The following is a 20483-nucleotide window of genomic DNA, read 5'->3' as shown; positions in this document are numbered from 1 at the left end:
CATGTTAGTACCATGAAATTCTCTCAAAACACAACATAAAAAAATATTATTATTATATTATTATTATTATTACATTGATTTTTCTATGCATAAATGCATATTATGTATGTAACCCACACATTTGACTATCCTTGTTTTAATCAATCATTGTGTATGTCTTGCTTTTAATAAGTATTGAATAGCTTAAGCCTTGAAGGATAATATTCATGTTTGGTATGTATGAGTTTGAAAAATCATGCTTTAAATGTTTCTTCCAATCAATTCTTTGTCAAAGAATGCTTCATAGTGCTTCATAGTCTTGTTATAGAAATCATGTTCAAAAGTATACTTTGCAAGAGCCTGTAAAGTTCGGACCATGTGACTTATAACATGCTGATTTATGATGGAAGGAACACCCCTAGCTAAGATAATAGCCTATCTAAACACAGTGCTCATTCCCATTATCTTATGGAAACAAGGTTACATTTATTAATCAGACTGTTTAGCCCAGCAATGATGTGAGCTTCAGACTTCCTTATTCAGTACCTGAGTGAGTAGCTATCAGTGTGGAAAGAAAAGTCTCACTGAATTCATAACCTTCTCACTCATTTACACACACTACATAGTACCACACACATATGTCGTACAAGATCAGCATCGTGATGATGAAAACTGCAGCTCCACAAGCTCCACAAACTATGGATATTGGTATTATCACCAGACGTCCTACAACAGAGACAAGAGAGTAAAACACCAGAACAGATTAATTTGCTTCAGAAAGAGTAAATGAGCTGCTCTACCTTTAACAGTGACAGTAACAGCGTCTGATCTCAGAGATCCATGTTGATTGTGAGCCTCACAGTAGAATCGTCCACTCTGTAGTGCACTGAAACTCTGTCCAGATCCAACAGATGAGCTTTGATCCTCCTTAAACCAGCTGAAGTTCAGAGCAGGTGGGTTTGAATCACTGCTGCAGATCAGAGTCACTGAATCTCCCTCCACTATTTCACCAGATCCAGTTATAGACACTGAGACGTTCTTGGGTGCATCTATAGAGGACAAAAATGAAAAGTGTAGCCCCAAACATAAACATAAACTTCCTGGGAGGGTCTTAAGGGGGACAAAAATCAAGTGTATATTTACACACATAAACTCAACCATTAAAAAAGAAAATAAAAAAAAAAGCTGTACTCACACGTGACATTGAGCTGAACAGCAGGAGAGATGTAAGTGTGTCCCTGTAGACCACAGCTATATCTGCCTGCATCCTCTCTTCTGACTGACTGCAGCAGGAGTTGATTGTTTCTGTCTCTTCTCTCAGTTAATGGCTGTGAGTTTCTGTACCAGATGAATGTTGCTCTGTCAGTCAGAGTGCAGCTGCTTTTACATGTCAGACTGACATTATGACCCTCTGTCACTCTCTCAGGAGATTCCACCTGAAGATCTGAACACAACACACACATTATATCTAGTGCTGCTGTCAGACACTGATTATTATTCAACATAATGCACAGAAGAAGAGTGAAACCTCATCAAAGTCACCTGTGACAGTAAGAGTCACTCCTGGATAACCAGTCCATTTACCATCAGGTCTATCAGTGATGAATCTGAAACGGTACATGTGTGAATCTTTCTGTGTCACATGACTCAGTCTGATGGTGCAGTTCTGCTGTTTATCTCCCAGATACTGAAGCCTCTGACTGTATTCAGGGTCCTCAGACAGATCTGGAAACTCATTATCAGCATTTCTAACTTGTGTTTTGGTCCAGAACACTTTCTTGATCTGAAGTCCAGTAGGGTATGCAAAAGAGCAGTTCATTATCACTGATGAGATCTTTAGTGCACAGATGCATGGATGGGTGTTATTCACAAACTCCTTCTCACTATACGCCCCTAAATAAAATCACACTGAATAAATTAGCAGCAGCTTGTGCATAAAAAAAAATGTAGTGTGCAAAATCTCTTACGTATTTATTTTGCAGAGACTTGAGACTTTGCAGAAAGATCAGAGGAAGAGGAGGAGCCATTCTGACTGACATCAGCATGGAAACACCTACAACAAATGCATAGTATTTCATTTTTCAGCTTTAAAGTCAGCATGAAAGATAAACAACACTGCTTAATTTGTCAAAGAAAAATAACGGTAACTGCAACAGTCTTTTTTTTTTTTACTGCATGCAATAGCTCTCCTATGGACACTACGACCACGTTCACCTCTGCCACCCCCATCCCCATTGGTAAAGTGTCTAAATGATCACTTGTTTGTGCTTCATGAACACTCTTGCCTTGCGCGGTGGCACCATTGCACTGCAAAGATGTACTGAGAGAAGTGCGATCATTAGACTACCGATCGTCATTTCCAAAAGACAAATATTCCCCTTCAAAGTCAGAACAGGCGAATGACATTTGCAACACATCCTCATGAAAACAAGCTTGATGCAAATGTACTAGTTTGTGATTAACAGTGTAGAATCAGTGCTCTTATCTTCCGCTTTCTTGTTAGGACAAATCAAACACCATCTGTTCTGAGATTGAGCAAAGAATAAGCAAACAAAGATAATTTTGCTCTAGGTCTAATTCTTAATTGACTCAGAAAACAATGCGATAAAACAGTATTTATCCAAGAAAATAACATGACACACACTTTAACACATTGGATAGAAAAGCAAATTAAACTATATAATGAAACTATCTTTATTATATAGTTATCTGTTGTTAAAATTTTTTATTTGTACCAGAGCTATTTGTAATCAACATACAAAATCGCTGCAAAAGAAACATATATATATATATATATATATATATATATATATATATATATATATATATATATATATATTATTTTTATTTTTTTATTTTTAAGCCTTATAGTTACTGAGATACAGTCCTGCAGCAACTATCCCCAACCAATCTCCAATACATAAGATATTTTACAGAACGGTTATAAACTCATTTCACCACTCATGACCAGTGACAACACTGTAAAAATGATCAAGATGATACCAGCAACTAGCACTGGTGTTTTCACACTCTAAATGTCACGTGATTAACACATTCTATTTTAATATCATTTTGACACCTCAACTACTGATGAAGCAGAAGAAATGTTTTAGCAGATGACATTAAACTAAATGTTCAGGGGCCAAAGATCAAAACTCCTGCCATATGTTTATTCCACCCATGAACTCAGCAGCTGATTTCACCAGAGGAGGAGCCAAGACATTACTTTCAAGTCACAAGCAAGTCTCAAGTCAAATCCCAAGTCCTCAAAGAGTTCAAGTTAATGAGATAATTAAGTGACTAATTAAATGATGATTGTGCATTAGTGATGAACACCTGCTGTTATTGAGAATCACAGAGGATCAGATGTTGATGTTTTATTGGTTAAAATTGTCACCATTTAATTAGTGACATAATTATCTCATTAACTTTAACTATTTGAGGACTTGAGATTTGTCTCGAGACTCGTTTGTGACTTGAAAGGAATGTCTTGGTTGCTCCTCTGGTGAAATCAGCTGCTGAGTTCATGGGTGGAATAAACATATGGCAGGACTTTTACTTCCTGACCCCTGGAATATCCACCTCTGTCTGTAATATATCTGCTTGTTTTACACTCTTTGGCCACCAGGTGGTATTGTCAGAAATTAACCCTTTTGTGAACCACTTGGCTGAAAAGCTTAAAGCTTCATGAAGCATCATCTCACCAATCACTACCTCAAAGAGTTAAAGATAATGAGATAACTAAGTGACTAATTAAATGATGATTGTGCATTATTGATGAACACCTGTTGTTAACAATCAACATCACTGAAGAAAAGAGAACTTTCCACCTTTGACTTTCCACCTTTGAGGGAAAAGTGATGTTAGTTCATAAAGATGTTCCTGTTGTGTTATCAAACTTGGGAATATCTTAATGTAACCAACTGCATACAGTTGGAGATGAAAAGGAACCTGCGCCTGAGAGACGAAAAAAAAAAAAAAAAAAAACATTGCTTGAATACCTGTAATTTGCATTTGCAGACCAGCCGTCCAGGTTTGAGAACTGCTGGACCCAGGATTGTGAAACACTGGAAGGTACTGCATCGGCAGAGACTGCAATATACTATGCAGTTTTAATCAATTATTAATCAATGATATAAACAAAATAACTGTATTATGCTGCAAACTCACCAGGTGATGTCAATGAGATTTATACAATAAACAGTGACAAGTGCAAATTTCACCACAGTGTTATATTAAAGATCGTATGATACCCAAGACAGTTCACTCATACCACTATGAATGGGAGAAACTGCACAGCCAATATGTCAGTTCTAGTAATGGAAGTCCCGCCTTCTAAATAAACCTGTAGCGAATATGGATTTGCTACATGAGGCCTTTATTCACCCCCTGGAGGGTGTGAGGCATCCGTTTTATTTCGGATGGACGCACTTTATTTAACATGTTTTGGACTGTTAAACAAAAACACTGCAATGATTGAGCTTAAAAGAGCCAGGACAATTTTAATATAATTCCAATTGGATTCGTCTGAAAGAAGAAAGTCATACACACCTAGGATGCCTCGAGGGCGAGTAGAACACAGGATAATTTTCATTTGAACCCTTTAATAGTGGAAACTCGGATTTGTGAGGAGCACATTTTTGAAATTGAAAATTGAAAACATGGAGTGGCTGATTACAGATCGCTTTGAGCGAGAAAGGAAATGTCTCTCACTTCACTCCACCTATTTACATTGATCCAGTCCAGCTTTCAGTCTGTGTGTCGGTTATTCACTCATGAAGTGAATTTCATCATCGGAGAAGAATATACTATATGTTCCTATATACTAAGGACTTTTTGAAAAGCTGTCGCTCAGAACAACAGCAACATAGCAAGTTTAATAATGCGGAGTATTATAACCACTGTAATAATATAATGTATTATTCAATATAATAATAATAATATAATTATAATAATAAAACAATCTTTGTTATTCTCTAAAAGTTTCTAAATGTAATGTATCTAAATGTAACCTGTGTGGTTGTAACAATATTCAAATAAGATGCTGATCTCTGATAAAGCATCCTTAAGTTTTTAAAACTTTGATGTTATGTGTAATAAAATGTCTTTCTCTGGGTTCAGGTTTGACTGTACTAAAATTAATGCAAAAACTGACATTTCAAATCAACATTTCAAAAACAAAACCAAAAAAGCCTTTACAAAAAGTTGTTTTTGGGAAGTTCTAAATATATTTCCAAATCTACAACTTAAAAAAAAAAAAAAAAAAAATGCATGCTCGCGTTTGGAGCGCACACTTCTTATCAGAAAACATTAAATAAAGTACTGTCTTTTGTTGTTATGGGTGCGTCTAAAGATTTATTATGCATCTCACTATGTCGTGTATGAAATATTGTCTGTTTGCATGTGTGTAAAACAACAAACTGACAATTAATCATATGTAATTGTATATACATTGTTGTGATTAATTGTGGCTGGAATAATAATGTAGCTGTAAAAATAGTTGCCTGCTGAAATTGAAATGTATAAACATAACTAGATAGAATAGATAGACACTGAATTGGTCTTAACTATACGTTAAATGTGAGCCACTCAACTGGAGGGAATCCTGTCAGATCGTCCATCCTTTGAGTAAAGTGTGTGCAGGTCGGCCAATCTGGTTTCGTCCGTTAAATTAAACTTTTCAAATAACATTTGCGGTCCTGGACAGTGCATCTATACCGGTCATGTCACAAAGGGACCCAGAGGCAAAGGAAAGTCAAAACAGAAAATTTATTGTTCAAAAACGAACTCAGTCTGTTGTTCGCTAGCCGGATCAGCCATTTGCAGAACAGGAAAATAACTCAAGAAACAAACTGGAACATAGAAACAGACTTGACTTGAACGAGAGGGCGAACGGTCCCGGCCAGAGAGGCGAGCGGTGACCTCCACAGGAGACTGTATTGTCTGAAGGGCTGCGCCCGGAGGCAAACGGACCAGTGGCCGCCGACAACTGGGAGACTGGGCAGAGATAAGGTCAGACACTCGACAGGACAGGACAGGACTGTTCTTGACAAAACACAGAAAGACGCTAATCGAGAGAGAGTTGGCAGAATGGCTGCGAAGCACAATAATCTGACAAAGAAGTCTAGAAACACACAGAGAGAAATAGAGGAACAAATCAGCGTCAAAAAGGAAACAGGTGAGCGCTGATTGAGAACGCGAACAGCTGAGTCTAGGAGGCAGAGCAAGAAATAGAAAGGAAAAGAAAACTGGAATCAAACCTGGCTCATGACAATACCTTACATATGCAGGTAAAATCGGAATTTCTCCAGTTATTGTTAAGAAAAACAGACTTCATAGCTAGCGTTAGTGAAGGGTCAGTGGACTCTTTCTGCCTCCATCTAAGCTCCGCCCACAGAAAAACGTCACATTGTTTACTAACAGAAAAAGGGTCTATTGGAATCTAGTGGCTAAACCATAGAGGCTAACCATTTTTTTATTTTATTTTATAATATTCAGACCAGATTACTTAAAATAATTGGCATTGTCTCTATTGTAAGATGAAATACTGCCATAATTGAAAAGTATTATTAGATATTAGAAAAAAAAAAATGTTTGTATTGTTTTCAATGGGGAAAAAAATAAATCATAATTATTACATACATATTAGTACCATGAAATTCTCTCAAAATACAACATAAAAAAATATTATTGAGCAAAAATATATTACATTGATTTTACGAAAAAAATGAAAGTTATATTTCAGGTGTCACTTTTGATTGAGTGTGACTCCCAAATTAACAACACCAGAGGACTAAGTGATCACACACTTTTACAATTCATTAACCTTTAACTGCTATTTTAACCCATATGATCCACAAATGACTTTAGATATATCATGACACTCCTGTCAATCATGCAGGTCTCCACCCACAAAGAGATTTGTAAAAGCTGTAAAACGTCCAAAACACTACATCGTCATCTTCTACTTCTTCTTCTTCTTCTTAATAGGAAAAAAAGAAAGAAAGAAAAAGAAAGTGGGAATATTAATAATGAAAAATAAAGAAAGTGGGAGAATGAATAATGAAATATGTAAATAATGAGAACATTAGTCATTAGGAAAGGCTACTAGATTGTGTTTTGTCTCTATGTAGTAGTTGTTCTTACTGGAATATTTTCATACACAGAAGAGTTCAGCTCAGGTTTACAGGTCTTAGTGCAGCGTTGAGCATCCTTTATGAATGAAGAGACAAAATATATTCAGCACTGTGTTATTTAAATTTCCATATACTTATTCATTAGACATTTGTTATTTTTAGACTGACATTGAAGAGTGTTTAATTTCTTTTTGGCCAAAGGTGAAGAGAGTTTAGTGTTTTATAGGAAATCCTGAGCTAAAATACTTACAGCTACATTCTCATACACAGAATCAGTCATTTCAACATCGCAACCTTTGTGTTGGCCATGATTCATCTTGTCCATTAAAAACAAAACACAAAGAATAGAGAGAAAATAAGTAATGTCCATAAACAACCCAAAAGATAAAGTCAACTACATTCAGACTTTCGATCATTGAGTGATCAGTTCATTTACCTGATCAGTAAACCACTGATCGCAAAATATTTCTTTCTCACCTGAGCATTCTGTGAGCCATTTCTTTTTTTAATCCATCTGCAAAGACAAACACAATTACAGCCAATCAGAACTTGTCTGAACTTATGATTTTGAACCAATGGCATTTCTCTAGGATGGACCGTTGTGAATGTGATGAAATTTGGTGTATCATCGATACGGTTTACTCACATTGCATTTACCATGCTATGGGGAAACTGTTTTATCAGAATACTGGAGCCTGATTTGTCAACGTTCGTGTAGCTGCACGAATAAAAGGCATTTCAGTCTGCCAAAATGGGCGGAGCTGACTGCCTATTTAAGTCAACGCTGAGTGCCATTTCTTCAGAATCTTTCTGATGAAATGGCACTGCCCCTTGATGAATGGTTTCTGCGTCCAAGGCGTAGACTGTATAAAACATAGATGTAGCGTCACCCGCAGGTTTCTGAAGATCATTTTTAAGCCCAAAGTCGGCGGAGCTGGCCGTCACCATTTTGGCACTGCATCACTCCCTGATAATAAAAATTGGGCAAAGAGGCGGGATCAGTGTGCCATATGCATCAGACGTTCAGCCAGTGGTCCGTGATGTCTGAGGCTGAGACCCCTTAAGTGTTGGATTCAAGAGAGAGACTGGAAGGTTGCCACTTAGTCCAGGGCACCACCAGCGAGCCCCCCTCAGAGACTTTCTCTGTTCTTTCACAATGAACATATGTGACCCTGGACCACAAAACCAGTCTTAAGTCGCTGGGGTATATTTGTAGCAATAGCCAAAAATATATTGTATGGGTCAACATTATTGATTTTCTATTATGCCAAAAATCATTACGATATTAAGTAAAGATCATGTTCCATGAAGATATTTAGTAAATGTTTTACCATAAATATATCAAAACTTCATTTTTGATTAGTTGCTAAGAACTTAATTTAGACAACTTTAAGGCGATTTTCTCAATATTTAGATTTTTTTGACCCTCAGATTCCAGATTTTCAAATAGCTGCATCTCGGCCAAATATTGTCCGATCCTAACAAACCATACGTCTATTGACAACTTATTTATATAAATTTTATAAATCTCAATTTCGAAAAATTGACACTTAAGACTGGTTTTGTGGTCCAGGGTCAGATCAGAATCATTGATTCATCTTCCCAGAACTGAGCAGACTGAATGATGGGCACTGAGATGCTCTTTGGACGGTCTAATAACAATCACTATATTAATTATTTAAGACATCTAACACATTTTTTAATTTCTTATGTGAACTTGAATTATAAAAAACATAAAACAAAATTGGCATCTTTTGTTTTATGATCAACTCACATTATCTTTAAAGTCACATGGAGCCCTCTCTTCTTGGTTTTCAGTATGGCTGCCCTCACCTATGTTGACGGCGCCGAACAGAAGAGGCCATTGTGTGCATCTTTGCCCACCCATAGCTGTAGGATGGTAAGCCAAGGCTGTTCATCCTTCTTAGTCTTGCAGAGCCATTTTGGCCCTATATAGTGGCCTAGTGTACTCTGCAACTGATAAAGTTCTGCTTCCTGTCGGTGGTCAGGAATATTTTTTATCTGAGAACTCCGGGCTCATGGCCTGGGCCTCGCTGATTCTGCACAGCAAAAAATCCAGAGTGAAATTAACTCTCCTGGGAGTACATGTGAGACCACACTCAAGAGTGTGAAAGTGTTAAAATAAGAGTGTTAAATTAACACTCAAGCAGAGTTAAAGTTAATGAGGTAATTAAGAGATTCATTGAGTGATGATTGACCATTATTGAAGACACCTGATGTTAACGAGCAGAATCACCAAAGAAGAAAATCACAACTTTTATGTCACCATTATAGTGGTCAGTGTTTGCTTTAGTTGGGCTCTTGACCCTTATATTTGTAAAGTTAGATTTTGTGTGGATACTGTAACTGAGCTACAGCAGAGAGACAAACAAAAGGAAAAAAGAGGTCATGTGATGTTGGTAATGTTATTACATAACGATCATTTGATCCATATTGCCAAACTCATTCAGAATCTAAAACAGTCAGATTTACCTTGTTGATTATACAAATCCTGTGATTCTGCAGTATTCAAAAATTAAAAGGAGTCCTTGAAAGTTGCTCTGGTAATTTAAAAAAAAAAAACCTTATTTTTTTAGACACACACAGATATCAAGAATCAGTGTATGAATCTCAACAACGGTGACAAACAGCATAAACAGATCAACTCTAAACATTAGAAAACAAGCTACTAAAAGTCACATAAAAAAAAAAAATTATAATAATGGTAAGAATAAAGGAAATTACTAAGAAAATTCAGCTAATAATTTATTCACGCCGCAATGCATCATGGGAGCCATGGATGGAATTGATTGGTGGCACCCAGAATGCACTGCAACATGCTTTTTTGATTGTCACCATTGTTGAGATTCACAGGTTGATTCTTGATGTTTGTGTGTCTAAACAATAGACTCCTTTTAAAGATTTTTGAACAAACAACTTTAAGAAATCCCTCAGATTGTATTGAAAATGCTGGTAATCCTATGCTAATGAATCACAAGACTGCTATAATCAACAATTATCGAAATCAGAGATTTAGGAAAAACAATACACACACACACACACAAATATATATATATATACATATGCATATATTTTTCCTTTTTCTCTTTGCTTGTCTGTCTGTTATAATTCTGTTATAACAGCAAAGCAAAGCAAAATCTAACTTTAAAATTATAAGGGTCAAGAGCCCAACTAAAGCAAACACTGACCACTATAATGGTGACATAAAAGTTGTGATTTTCTTCTTTGGTGATTCTGCTCGTTAACATCAGGTGTCTTCAATAATGGTCAATCATCACTCAATGAATCTCTTAATTACCTCATTAACTTTAACTCTGCTTCAGTGTTAATTTAAAACTTTTATTTTAACACTTTCACACTCTTGAGAGTGGTCTCACATGTACTCCCAGGAGAGTTAATTTCACCCTGGATTTTTTGCTGTGTGGGTTTATTGTGCCCAGCCGACGCTATTGGATATTGTTCCCGAGAACGGGTAAACACAATGTGAGTGAACCGTATCGAAAGGAAATTACTAATGTAACCTTGTTTGTCTAGATAACAAGAACTAGCCTACAAATCAATGCTGCCACTTCTCAGTCAAAAGATTCTCATGAAATGGCACTCAGCGTCACTTATGTGGGCAGTCAGCACTCCCATACCCCCCCCCCCCCCCCTTTTATAAGTTGTAACGGCATTTGTGCAGCTATAACATTAACCAATCAGGCCTCAGTATTCAGAGAAAACAGAGTTTCCCTATAGCATGATAAACACAGTGCTCGTTTCCATTATCTTATGGAAACAAGGTTACATTTATTAATCAGACTGTTTAGCCCAGCAATGATGTGAGCTTCAGACTTCCTTATTCAGTACCTGAGTGAGTAGCTATCAGTGTGGAAAGAAAAGTCTCACTGAATTCATAACCTTCTCACTCATTTACACACACTACATAGTACCACACACATATGTCGTACAAGATCAGCATCGTGATGATGAAAACTGCAGCTCCACAAGCTCCACAAACTATGGATATTGGTATTATCACCAGACGTCCTACAACAGAGACAAGAGAGTAAAACACCAGAACAGATTAATTTGCTTCACAAAGAAAGAGTAAATGAGCTGCTCTACCTTTAACAGTGACAGTAACAGCGTCTGATCTCTGAGATCCATGTTGATTGTGAGCCTCACAGTAGAAGCGTCCACTCTGTAGTGCACTGAAACTCTGTCCAGATCCAACAGATGAGCTTTGATTCTCCTTAAACCAGCTGAAGTTCAGAGCAGGTGGGTTTGAATCACTGCTGCAAATCAGAGTCACTGAATCTCCCTCCACTATTTCACCAGATGGACTGATGGACACTGAGACACTCTTTGGTGCATCTATAGAGGACAAAAATGAAAAGTGTAGCCCCAAACATAAACTCAACAAGTTATTAAATAGAACTAATGAATCTGTACCCACACGTGACATTGAGCTGAGCAGCAGGAGAGATGTAAGTGTGTCCCTGTAGAGCACAGCTATATCTGCCTGCATCCTCTCTTCTGACTGACTGCAGCAGGAGTTGATTGTTTCTGTCTCTTCTCTCAGTTAATGGCTGTGAGTTTCTGTACCAGATGAATGTTGCTCTGTCAGTCAGAGCGCAGCTGCTTTTACATGTCAGACTGACATTATGACCCTCTGTCACTCTCTCAGGAGACTCCACCTGAAGATCTGAACACAACACACACATAATATCTAGTGCTGCTGTCAGACACTGATTATTATTCATCATAATGCACAGAAGAAGAGTGAAACCTCATCAAAGTCACCTGTGACAGTAAGAGTCACTCCTGGTTTACCAAGCCATTTCACACCAGGCTTATCAGTGATGAATCTGAAACAGTACATGTGTGAATCTTTCTGTGTCACATGACTCAGTCTGATGGTGCAGTTCTGCTGTTTATCTCCCAGATACTGAAGCCTCTGACTGTATTCAGGGTCCTCAGACAGATCTGGAAACTCATTATCAGCATTTCTAACTTGTGTTTTGGTCCAGAACACTTTTGTGATCTGAAGTCCAGTAGGGTATGTAAAAGAGCAGTTCATTATCACTGATGAGTCCTTTAGTGCACAGATGCGTGGATGGATGTAATCCACATGCTCCTTCTCACTATACGCCCCTAAATAAAATCACACTGAATAAATTAGCAGCAGCTTGTGCATAAAAAAAAATGAAGTGTTTCTTTTGCAGTGACTCACTGTGAATCACGAGCAGAAAGATCAGAGGAAGAGGAGGAGCCATTCTGACTGACATCAGCATAGTAACACCTACAACAAATACACAGTAGTTCATTTTTCAGCTTTAAAGTCAGCATGAAACATAAACAACACTGCTTAATTTGTCAAAGAATAATGATGGTAATGATCTACAGTAATTGGGCCTCATTCATGAAACATCCGTAAATATAGGCCTACATTTTAAGTAATTTGCGCGTAAAACTGTCCTTCCCGAAAACTCTCCTCCGGATTCACAAATGCTTCTGTAACGGCCACTAGAGCATTTATGGTAGTTTTGTGGCAGATTGAAATCCACGCATGTGCATAGCATGTGTCTGTATGATATGGAAAGATGAAGAGATAAGTCGCTCTACCGACAATCTGTTTATCTTTATTTTATTTTATTCCTTTCTGTTTGTGGCCTGAGTTGGATGCTTATGTACATTTTTCCTCACTCGTTCCTCATGTATGTGGACGAGTGTGTCGGCGCTTGAGGTGTTTTATTAAACTTGGGAAAATACGCCATCTTCTCATCTCCCGTGCATTATTAGCACCACACAGTTTTCCCTTCTGGGCTGCTGTTGAACATTTCAACTTGGTGTTACAAAGTGGTGCCCGAACAGTGTGGATCTACCAAGGTTATCTCTTTAACCTGTCTCTCCTGGCAGCTATTGATTATTGACAGACGTCTTCGTGGTACGGTGGGGTAACGTTATCCAGGAAACACCGCTTGCAGGTTAGAGAGAGGAGGCTGCGCGGATCCCGGGAAAAAAGGATGTGTGATGGTGTTCCGCAGATTTTCTGCTGTTCTTTGAAGACTTGTTCAGGATCGATCGGAGAGAGAAGGTGAATTTTGTGCTGTCTCATCTATGTTAGTAGGCCAGATTTTTGTTTTCCTTTCGAAGGGAGAGACGGTTCGTTATTCTATAGCTACGGAACTTTGATTGAAAAGACATAAAGAAGAAAGGGACACTTGGAAGTTTTTACATTGTTTTTTTTTCTCTTTGGGTGACAAACGCATGTTTATTTAGTTTTTTGCTGAGTGGACATTTTTGAAGTAACCATATAATATTTTACTGGTTGCATCAAGTTTTCCACTCACTTCATGTGGCCTGACACGTGCAACAAGGAACACTGATTCTGAAAAAAAAAAAGAAAAAAGAAACCATTGGATTGGGGTGGGGTCCTCATGTGAGACAAAGCAGCCACAACAACACATATGTTTTATTTATGTTTTTTCCTTTTTATTTGAAACATTCCCAAACGCATTAACTATATCATGCAATATCTTGATTCTCACCTTTATAGATTATGTCAGTTGATCTATAGTGGGCGATGGTCAAAGTAACCTAATATAATCTATTAAATATGCATAAAAACCTGTCTGTTTACTTATTAACAGCTATGGGTGCCATGCATATTTTTAATACGACTGACTTTATATTTAATGTGAATTTAACATTGAAAGTTAATGTGAATAAAAACATTATAAGTTAGGCTACTAATCATAACTTTCATTTTACAGAAAGAGAGCAAAAAGATAATTTGCATTATCAAAGAACATTTTCACTGACAGTCAGAGTTCAAGCACTCTCAAAAACTCCCATTAAAATCACTGAAGCTGTTTACAGTATTAAATTAGTATATTACTTACAGATTCGTACACACTTCTGCACTTTATTGTTTCTTACGAGATAATTCGCCAGAGAGAGGTATTCAGTCAGCGAGCGAGTGAAGAAAACACTGGCATTTTAGCGATGACTCATCTGAACGTCTCTGATTGGTCACTGCATTCATAAGCTCAACAGCATCGTGTGTGATTGGTTAGAATGTGCAATGCGCTCTCTCTCTGGCTCAGAGCCAGCCAGCGAACAGATTTAAACCTCATTAAAGCAGATTTGTCTTGTGGTTTGGGCATCTCCACAATTGCTTTGATCTTGTCTTGGTCTGGCTTCAGACCTTCTCCACTTATGCCCGATGTACTTTATTTCATCCATTCTGATCTTGCACTTTTTCCAATTTAATTTCAAATTTATACTTTTTACTCTCTCAGAAGCTTCCCAAGCCTTGCATCATGCTTTTCCACATTTTCTTCCCATACGCGTACATCATCCATAATATTTACAACTCCTTCCAGGTCTTCAAGCCTTTGAGCTATGCACTTCTGGAAGACTTCTGGAGCTGAGGATACTTCAAAAGCGAACCTCTTGAAACAGTACCTTCCGAAAGGTGTATTGAACGTGCAAAGCTTGGAACCTTTATTTATATAGCACTTTTAACAATGCAGATTGTGTCAAAGCAACTTTCCAATATCAGAATAGGAAAATAATGTCAGTAATGTAAAATGACCAGATTAAAAACTCAATATTCAGTTTAAGGCATTTCATTATTGAATTCAATGATGTCAACGTTCAGCTCAGTTCAGTTTAAATAGTATCTGTGCAATCATGTGGATGATATCGCTGGAAAATAAGTGTCCCCAACTGAGCAAGCCAGAGGCGACAGCAGCAAGAAACCAAAATCCATCGGTGACAGAATGGAGAAAAAAACTTTGGGAGAAACCAGGCTCAGTCGGGGGGGCAGTTCTCCTCTGGCCAGACGAACCAGCAGTTAAATTCCAACTGCAGCGAAGTCAGATTTTGTAAAGGACTCATTTGGTTCCTGTGGTCTTTACATTTTGTTAAGTTCTGTCTTTATTTTGTCTTTTAGTTCTATCTGGGCTTTTCTGGGTGGATGTATCACAGGTGCCATGGCTGGATCAATCTTAATGTGATGCACACCTCGTATGCACCCCCATCCGTTGAACACATAATCAAACTCCTTCAGGATGTCTGTGTTTTCTTCACAGTCTACTTTGTAGATTCTTTTGACAAGTCCTAACTCTGTGCATGCCGATCTTCCCAGGATGGCAGGTGAGTCTTTCCCGATAACTTGGAATTCGATCTCAGCTTCATTGTTTTTAAACTAGCAGATGAGTTTTGTCATACTCTTTGATTCCGTCTTGTGGCCAGAATATGAAACTAACATACAGTCTGCACAGTGACGCTGATTTCCCTGCAACTCCTAGAAAGTCTTTGTATGAGATTACATTGCACTCTGCTCCCGTATCCAATTTAAAAGAAAGTGCTTTTTGTTTACTTTTAGTGTTTCAGTCCACTTGTCTTTCTTCAACACCGTGGCATCAGTCACTGTATTAACTTGCATCTCGACTTGTTTCCAGTCTGCTTCTCTTCGATGGCACCCACGAACAGTTCTGTGTGATCCTCTTGTTTAATCTCATGAACTTTCTTCATTGAAAACCTTGTTTTGTCTTTCTGTTTTTGCGTTTTGCACATCCTGCCGAGTACTCACGTGCTGTGAGATGTGCTTTCTGGGTGTATATGCTTCAGTGTCTGCGCACAGAAAACAGGACCCAAGTGAGTTCTCTCTTGCGTCTTCAGATTTATCCATATGGCTGCTCATCTTACTCCCACATATTGACATTTTTGAAAATTTTATGCTCCGTGCAGCAAGTGTATTTTAGCTTATGTCTCACCAGTTCAAATGTTCGCATCTACCCTCCTATGCAGCATATTGGTTCTGAATGAATCTCTTCCCAAATCGTCCCTCCCTAACATTTTTGTCTTGTTTTTATTCGTTGACGAAAATGTCAATAGATTTACATCGTATTTTTTGTCATTCACAAAGAGTTTCGTTCGTTATCGTCTCATTGTCGGTGAAAAAAAATGTCATTGACAAAAATTATGACACAAATTATTCGTCAATGAATATTAACACTGGTTCTCTGACTCCCAAGATACTTGAATACAGCGTACCACCTAGTGGTAAGAACCAGCATATATCACAAGATACAAGGTGACACAGTCCAAATTCACAAAATGCTAAACGTCACACGTAGACATTCGTAAAAAATGCTAAACACCGGCATCTTGAGTTTCTGCTACTGATCCCTATGGGGAAAAATCTCTTCCTGACCTGCTGCATTTTGCTCCACAGCAATGATGTCATGTCTAAACAACCTATTAACTGAATATAGGTAAAATGTGATATTGGCAAACAATTACTGATACAAATTGTTTTGTGGTTTCAGGAGTAACACTTCTACAACAGATAAGCTCCTATATATCTAAATGTCTGAAAGAAGCTGCGGACAGAGATGTGGGAAACATAGGTAAGCTGAGAAAGATAACTTTACATTTTTTTAACATTAAATCACTTCATATGCCTTTTTCACTACATATTTGCCTATATCATCATGCATCTGTTACACTTCTTTATTAAAGTTAAGAAGGTTTTGACATCCAAACATGAGTGAGTGATGTTAAACTGTAATTTATTTCTGTGATCAAAGCTGAATTGTCAGCATCATTACTCTTCAGTTTTACATGATTATTCAGAAATCATTCTAATGTGCTGATTTGCTGCTCAGGAAATATTCCTGATTCGTATTTTGTTTTGTGTGTGTGTGTGTTTTCAGGATTACTTGAACAAAGTAGAAAATGAACAGTTTATTTGAAACTAAAATATTTACTCTCACTTCTCATCAATTTAATGCATCTTGCTAAATAAAAATATTAATTTCTTAAAAAAACCTCACTGACTGAAAACTTTTGAACAGTATTGTACACTACCATTTAAAAGTCTGGAGCCTATTTAACAATGAATCCTGAAAATTTATTAAAATACATATTTTAGCCAAACATTCACATAACACATCTCATAACCTTGTAATAAATGCACATGGTCATATTTTGCCTGTAATAATATGAACAGCATCTATGCTAATCTTTCTCCTTTTGTTTTCCTGTTTCTATCTCTCAGGTTGCCCATCCCAGTGTTACTAAAGCTTGTATCCAGCCTCACTTGTGGTGACTTCAGGTTAAACCTCACTCCCCGACCTCAAGTGGCGCTCTAGCGACTGACGCTAGAGGCCGTGGCCTTTAGCCTCCTTGTTAGAGCGCAGGCCTCTTAAGCTGGAAACTGTGGTTCAAATCCCTCTCGGAGCGGGGCAAGTAGGACCGCGGCATTGGTGCCGTGACCCAGATGGGAGTGAGGTTTAGTAGGGTGAGTGTAGCAGAGGCCAGTGGGTAAGTGCTGTGCAGGTTAAACCTCACTCCCCGACCTCAAGTGGCGCTCTAGTGACTGACGCTAGAGGCCGTGGCCTTTAGCCTCCTTGTTAGAGCGCAGGCCTCTTAAGCTGTAAACTGTGGTTCAAATCCCTCTCGGAGCGGGGCAAGTAGGACCGCAACATATGGACATTAATGGGGAAGTCGTGGCCTAATGGTTAGAGAGTCGGACTCGTAATCCAGAGGTTGCGGGTTCGAGTCTCGGGCCGGCAGGGATTGTAGGTGGGGGGAGTGAATGTCCAGCGCTCTCTCCACCCTCAATACCACGACTGAGGTGCCCTTGAGCAAGGCACCGAACCCCCAACTGCTCCCCGGGCCCCGCAGCATAAATGGCTGCCCACTGCTCCGGGTGTGTGTTCACGGTGTGTGTGTGTGTTCACTGCTGTGTGTGTGCACTTTGGATGGGTTAAATGCAGAGCACAAATTCCGAGTATGGGTCACCATACTTGGCATTATGTCACTTATTTACTAGGTTTGCTATGCTGTAGTAAGCTCATGGTTATGGTAGTCACTGTGAATTTACTACAACAGTCATAGTTAAACCATGGTTAATTTTGTGGTTGACTTTTGTACGGACATATGTGAAATTAATACTTTCTATTTGAAAGTCACATTGGATAAAACCATCTGATAAATATACTGTAAATGCATTTTTATATTTAATCTGTTCACTGAAAATAAATTTGCAATTACGATTGTACATTGTTTTTGATCCATTATTGTGTGCAAGGATATTCTAGTTAGCGTAATCGAACTGATTATGAACCACGGACCGACCGTGGACCGCTAGCAAACAGTAATTATAAACCAGCGGCTCGTCAGTGGACGAAATAACGCTTGAAATAACGATGAACAAAACAGGCGGTATCCGCCAGTGGGCCGCCGACTTTGCCTCTGGTGGGCCACCAATGAGATCAGTGCTGTATACTGAAGAGATTTTTAGCTGTTTTTATATGATGAGATGTTCATTGAGCTGGCCTGTTTAGCAAAACCAGATGATTGGAGCAAAATACTGACTTTTACTTTCTGAACCTGGACTGTCCACCTCTGCCTTTAAACACGTTTGTGTACATAATGGTACCTTTAAAGGTACACTTTAGGTCTTTGGGGTACAATTATATGTTTTGTTCCCCTAGGAACAAAATTGTTCCTCCACTGTACCTTTTTTAATGACATCGTGCACGTTCTTAAGGCGATTATGCTTAATAAACCAAAAACGCACGTGGTCATATAACCCGTAACCTGTTTTCTTTTATCGGATTAAGGTCATAAACGGCTTAAGCATAAACTGGTCGTAAGAAAGGTAGTTTTTTGCCTCTTACTCTGATTTTGCGCAGCATGTAAACAAAATAACCCGCTTTCTGTCGGCTTATTGAAGGCCGCAGCTGTGATGTGTGACAGGAACGCATCATTAGTGCAGATTTAAGCGCATAGACCGAGCAAACGTAAAGAAGGAAATGTATGACAAAAGCAGACTTTTTCATGACTCAGAAAATGATAAAAATGTGTTCTCATCTCGTGCAGCACAGAAATGTTTCAGCCACAATGCTGCATTTATAACTGCAGAGGATAATAGACATGAGCTGTAAGTTTCCCTCTAACATGTTGCAAGCTTAATTTAACATAACAACTGACAAATGTATGGAATACTCAGAGTCAGATACGCAAATGATTATATTTCGATGTCACTACAGGGAAATAACCTGATTTATTAATGAAGTCCTGTAAACACAGCTTACTTGTGTTGTCAGGTTACTGATGTGCATGTAAACAGCAAAAACCTGGTTATTTTAATAAGCTGATATTTGTGAGTTATCAGCTTACTGACAAGCCCTGTGTTTTACTCAAAGCTAAACAGCTTATCAACTCTCGGCTACAAAAAAACAAAACAACAGAGCAAATGAACTTGCAAAATGTAATGGCAGTGCATCAAAATTCAGTGTCATCAGCAGGTGTACATTTCTTTCACACCAACTAACGTTTTGAAAATACGAACACATTCATGAATCCAGAAATTTACATCAGAACAGCTTTGCGAACCATTTACAGACACACACACACACACACAATCGTTCTGCTCGTGTTTCATGAATTAGGCCCATTGATCAGATTAATGAGGTTTTTTTTTTTTTTAGATCGAGGCGAAAATACAAAACACTGCTAGAGGGAAAATGAGCTGTTTAAACCTCATAGTTATTGAGATCCAGCCCTGTGACAACTAGCCCCAAATAATCTCCAATACATAAGATATTTGACAGAATAAATATAAAAATGTTGTTCTTACCTGTATTATCAACTCTCATGACCAATGATAGCAGTATAAATGATCAAGATTAAACCAGTGTTGGTGATTTCACACTCTAAATGTCACATGATTCACACATTATATTTTAATATGATTTTGACACCTCAACTAGTGCTGATAAAGCAGAAGAAGCATTTTAGCAGAAATGAAACTTGATGGCAGTCCATAAAGATACCCATAATGTTTTCAAAGTGGGGAATATAACCAGTTAATCAGTTGCATACAAACAACAATAACAAGGATAACTGCTCTTTCAACAATAACTGCTCTTTAATTTGCATAAGTAGACCAGCTATCATGGTATGGACCACGATTGTAAAACACTGGAAAGCATTGCAATGGTAGTGACTGCAATATGCAACATTGTGCATAACTGTGCATTTGATAAAACTCAAATTAATAGAAATTAAATAAACAAAGAACTTACAATATGCAGGTGTAGAAGCTAGATAGTGTCTGTACACATTTACTCGGTCAGTGGTTTTGTTCTCTGAAGTGTCGTCTTTCTCTGAATCTGATGACAGATACAGTTTCCTTTGTACTGGGATAGAAAAAAAAAGCTGAACCTTTTTATAGCTGCATCACTGTTTGGTGGACTGTATGATCATGTGACAATGAAGAACATCACACTCAGGAAGAGACACTCAGTCCTAAAGCTTGAGGCCTTTTCACATACCCAAGAT

At 38.0% G+C, this 20483-nt stretch overlaps 1 protein-coding gene across 1 annotated transcript; it reads right to left on the bottom strand.

Annotated features, from left to right (window-relative positions):
* Positions 1 to 5729: 5729 nt before the first annotated feature.
* LOC306872425 (B-cell receptor CD22-like) lies at positions 5730 to 20339 on the bottom strand. Its single transcript, XM_079420968.1, has 10 exons — positions 20228 to 20339; positions 12352 to 12420; positions 11922 to 12272; positions 11575 to 11823; positions 11244 to 11492; positions 11087 to 11165; positions 7593 to 7629; positions 7366 to 7431; positions 7126 to 7191; positions 5730 to 6961 (listed from the first exon to the last, which is right to left on the bottom strand). Exons 2-10 carry the CDS (start codon positions 12410 to 12412, stop codon positions 6944 to 6946), a joined length of 1176 nt encoding a protein of 391 aa, XP_079277094.1. The 5' UTR covers positions 12413 to 12420; positions 20228 to 20339; the 3' UTR covers positions 5730 to 6943.
* Between the last annotated feature and the right edge of the window lie 144 nt (positions 20340 to 20483).

This window comes from Barbus barbus (assembly GCF_936440315.1).
Source record: "Barbus barbus genome assembly, chromosome: 7".
Classification (NCBI taxonomy): domain Eukaryota; kingdom Metazoa; phylum Chordata; class Actinopteri; order Cypriniformes; family Cyprinidae; genus Barbus; species Barbus barbus.
This window is presented reverse-complemented; position numbering and strand designations above follow the sequence as displayed.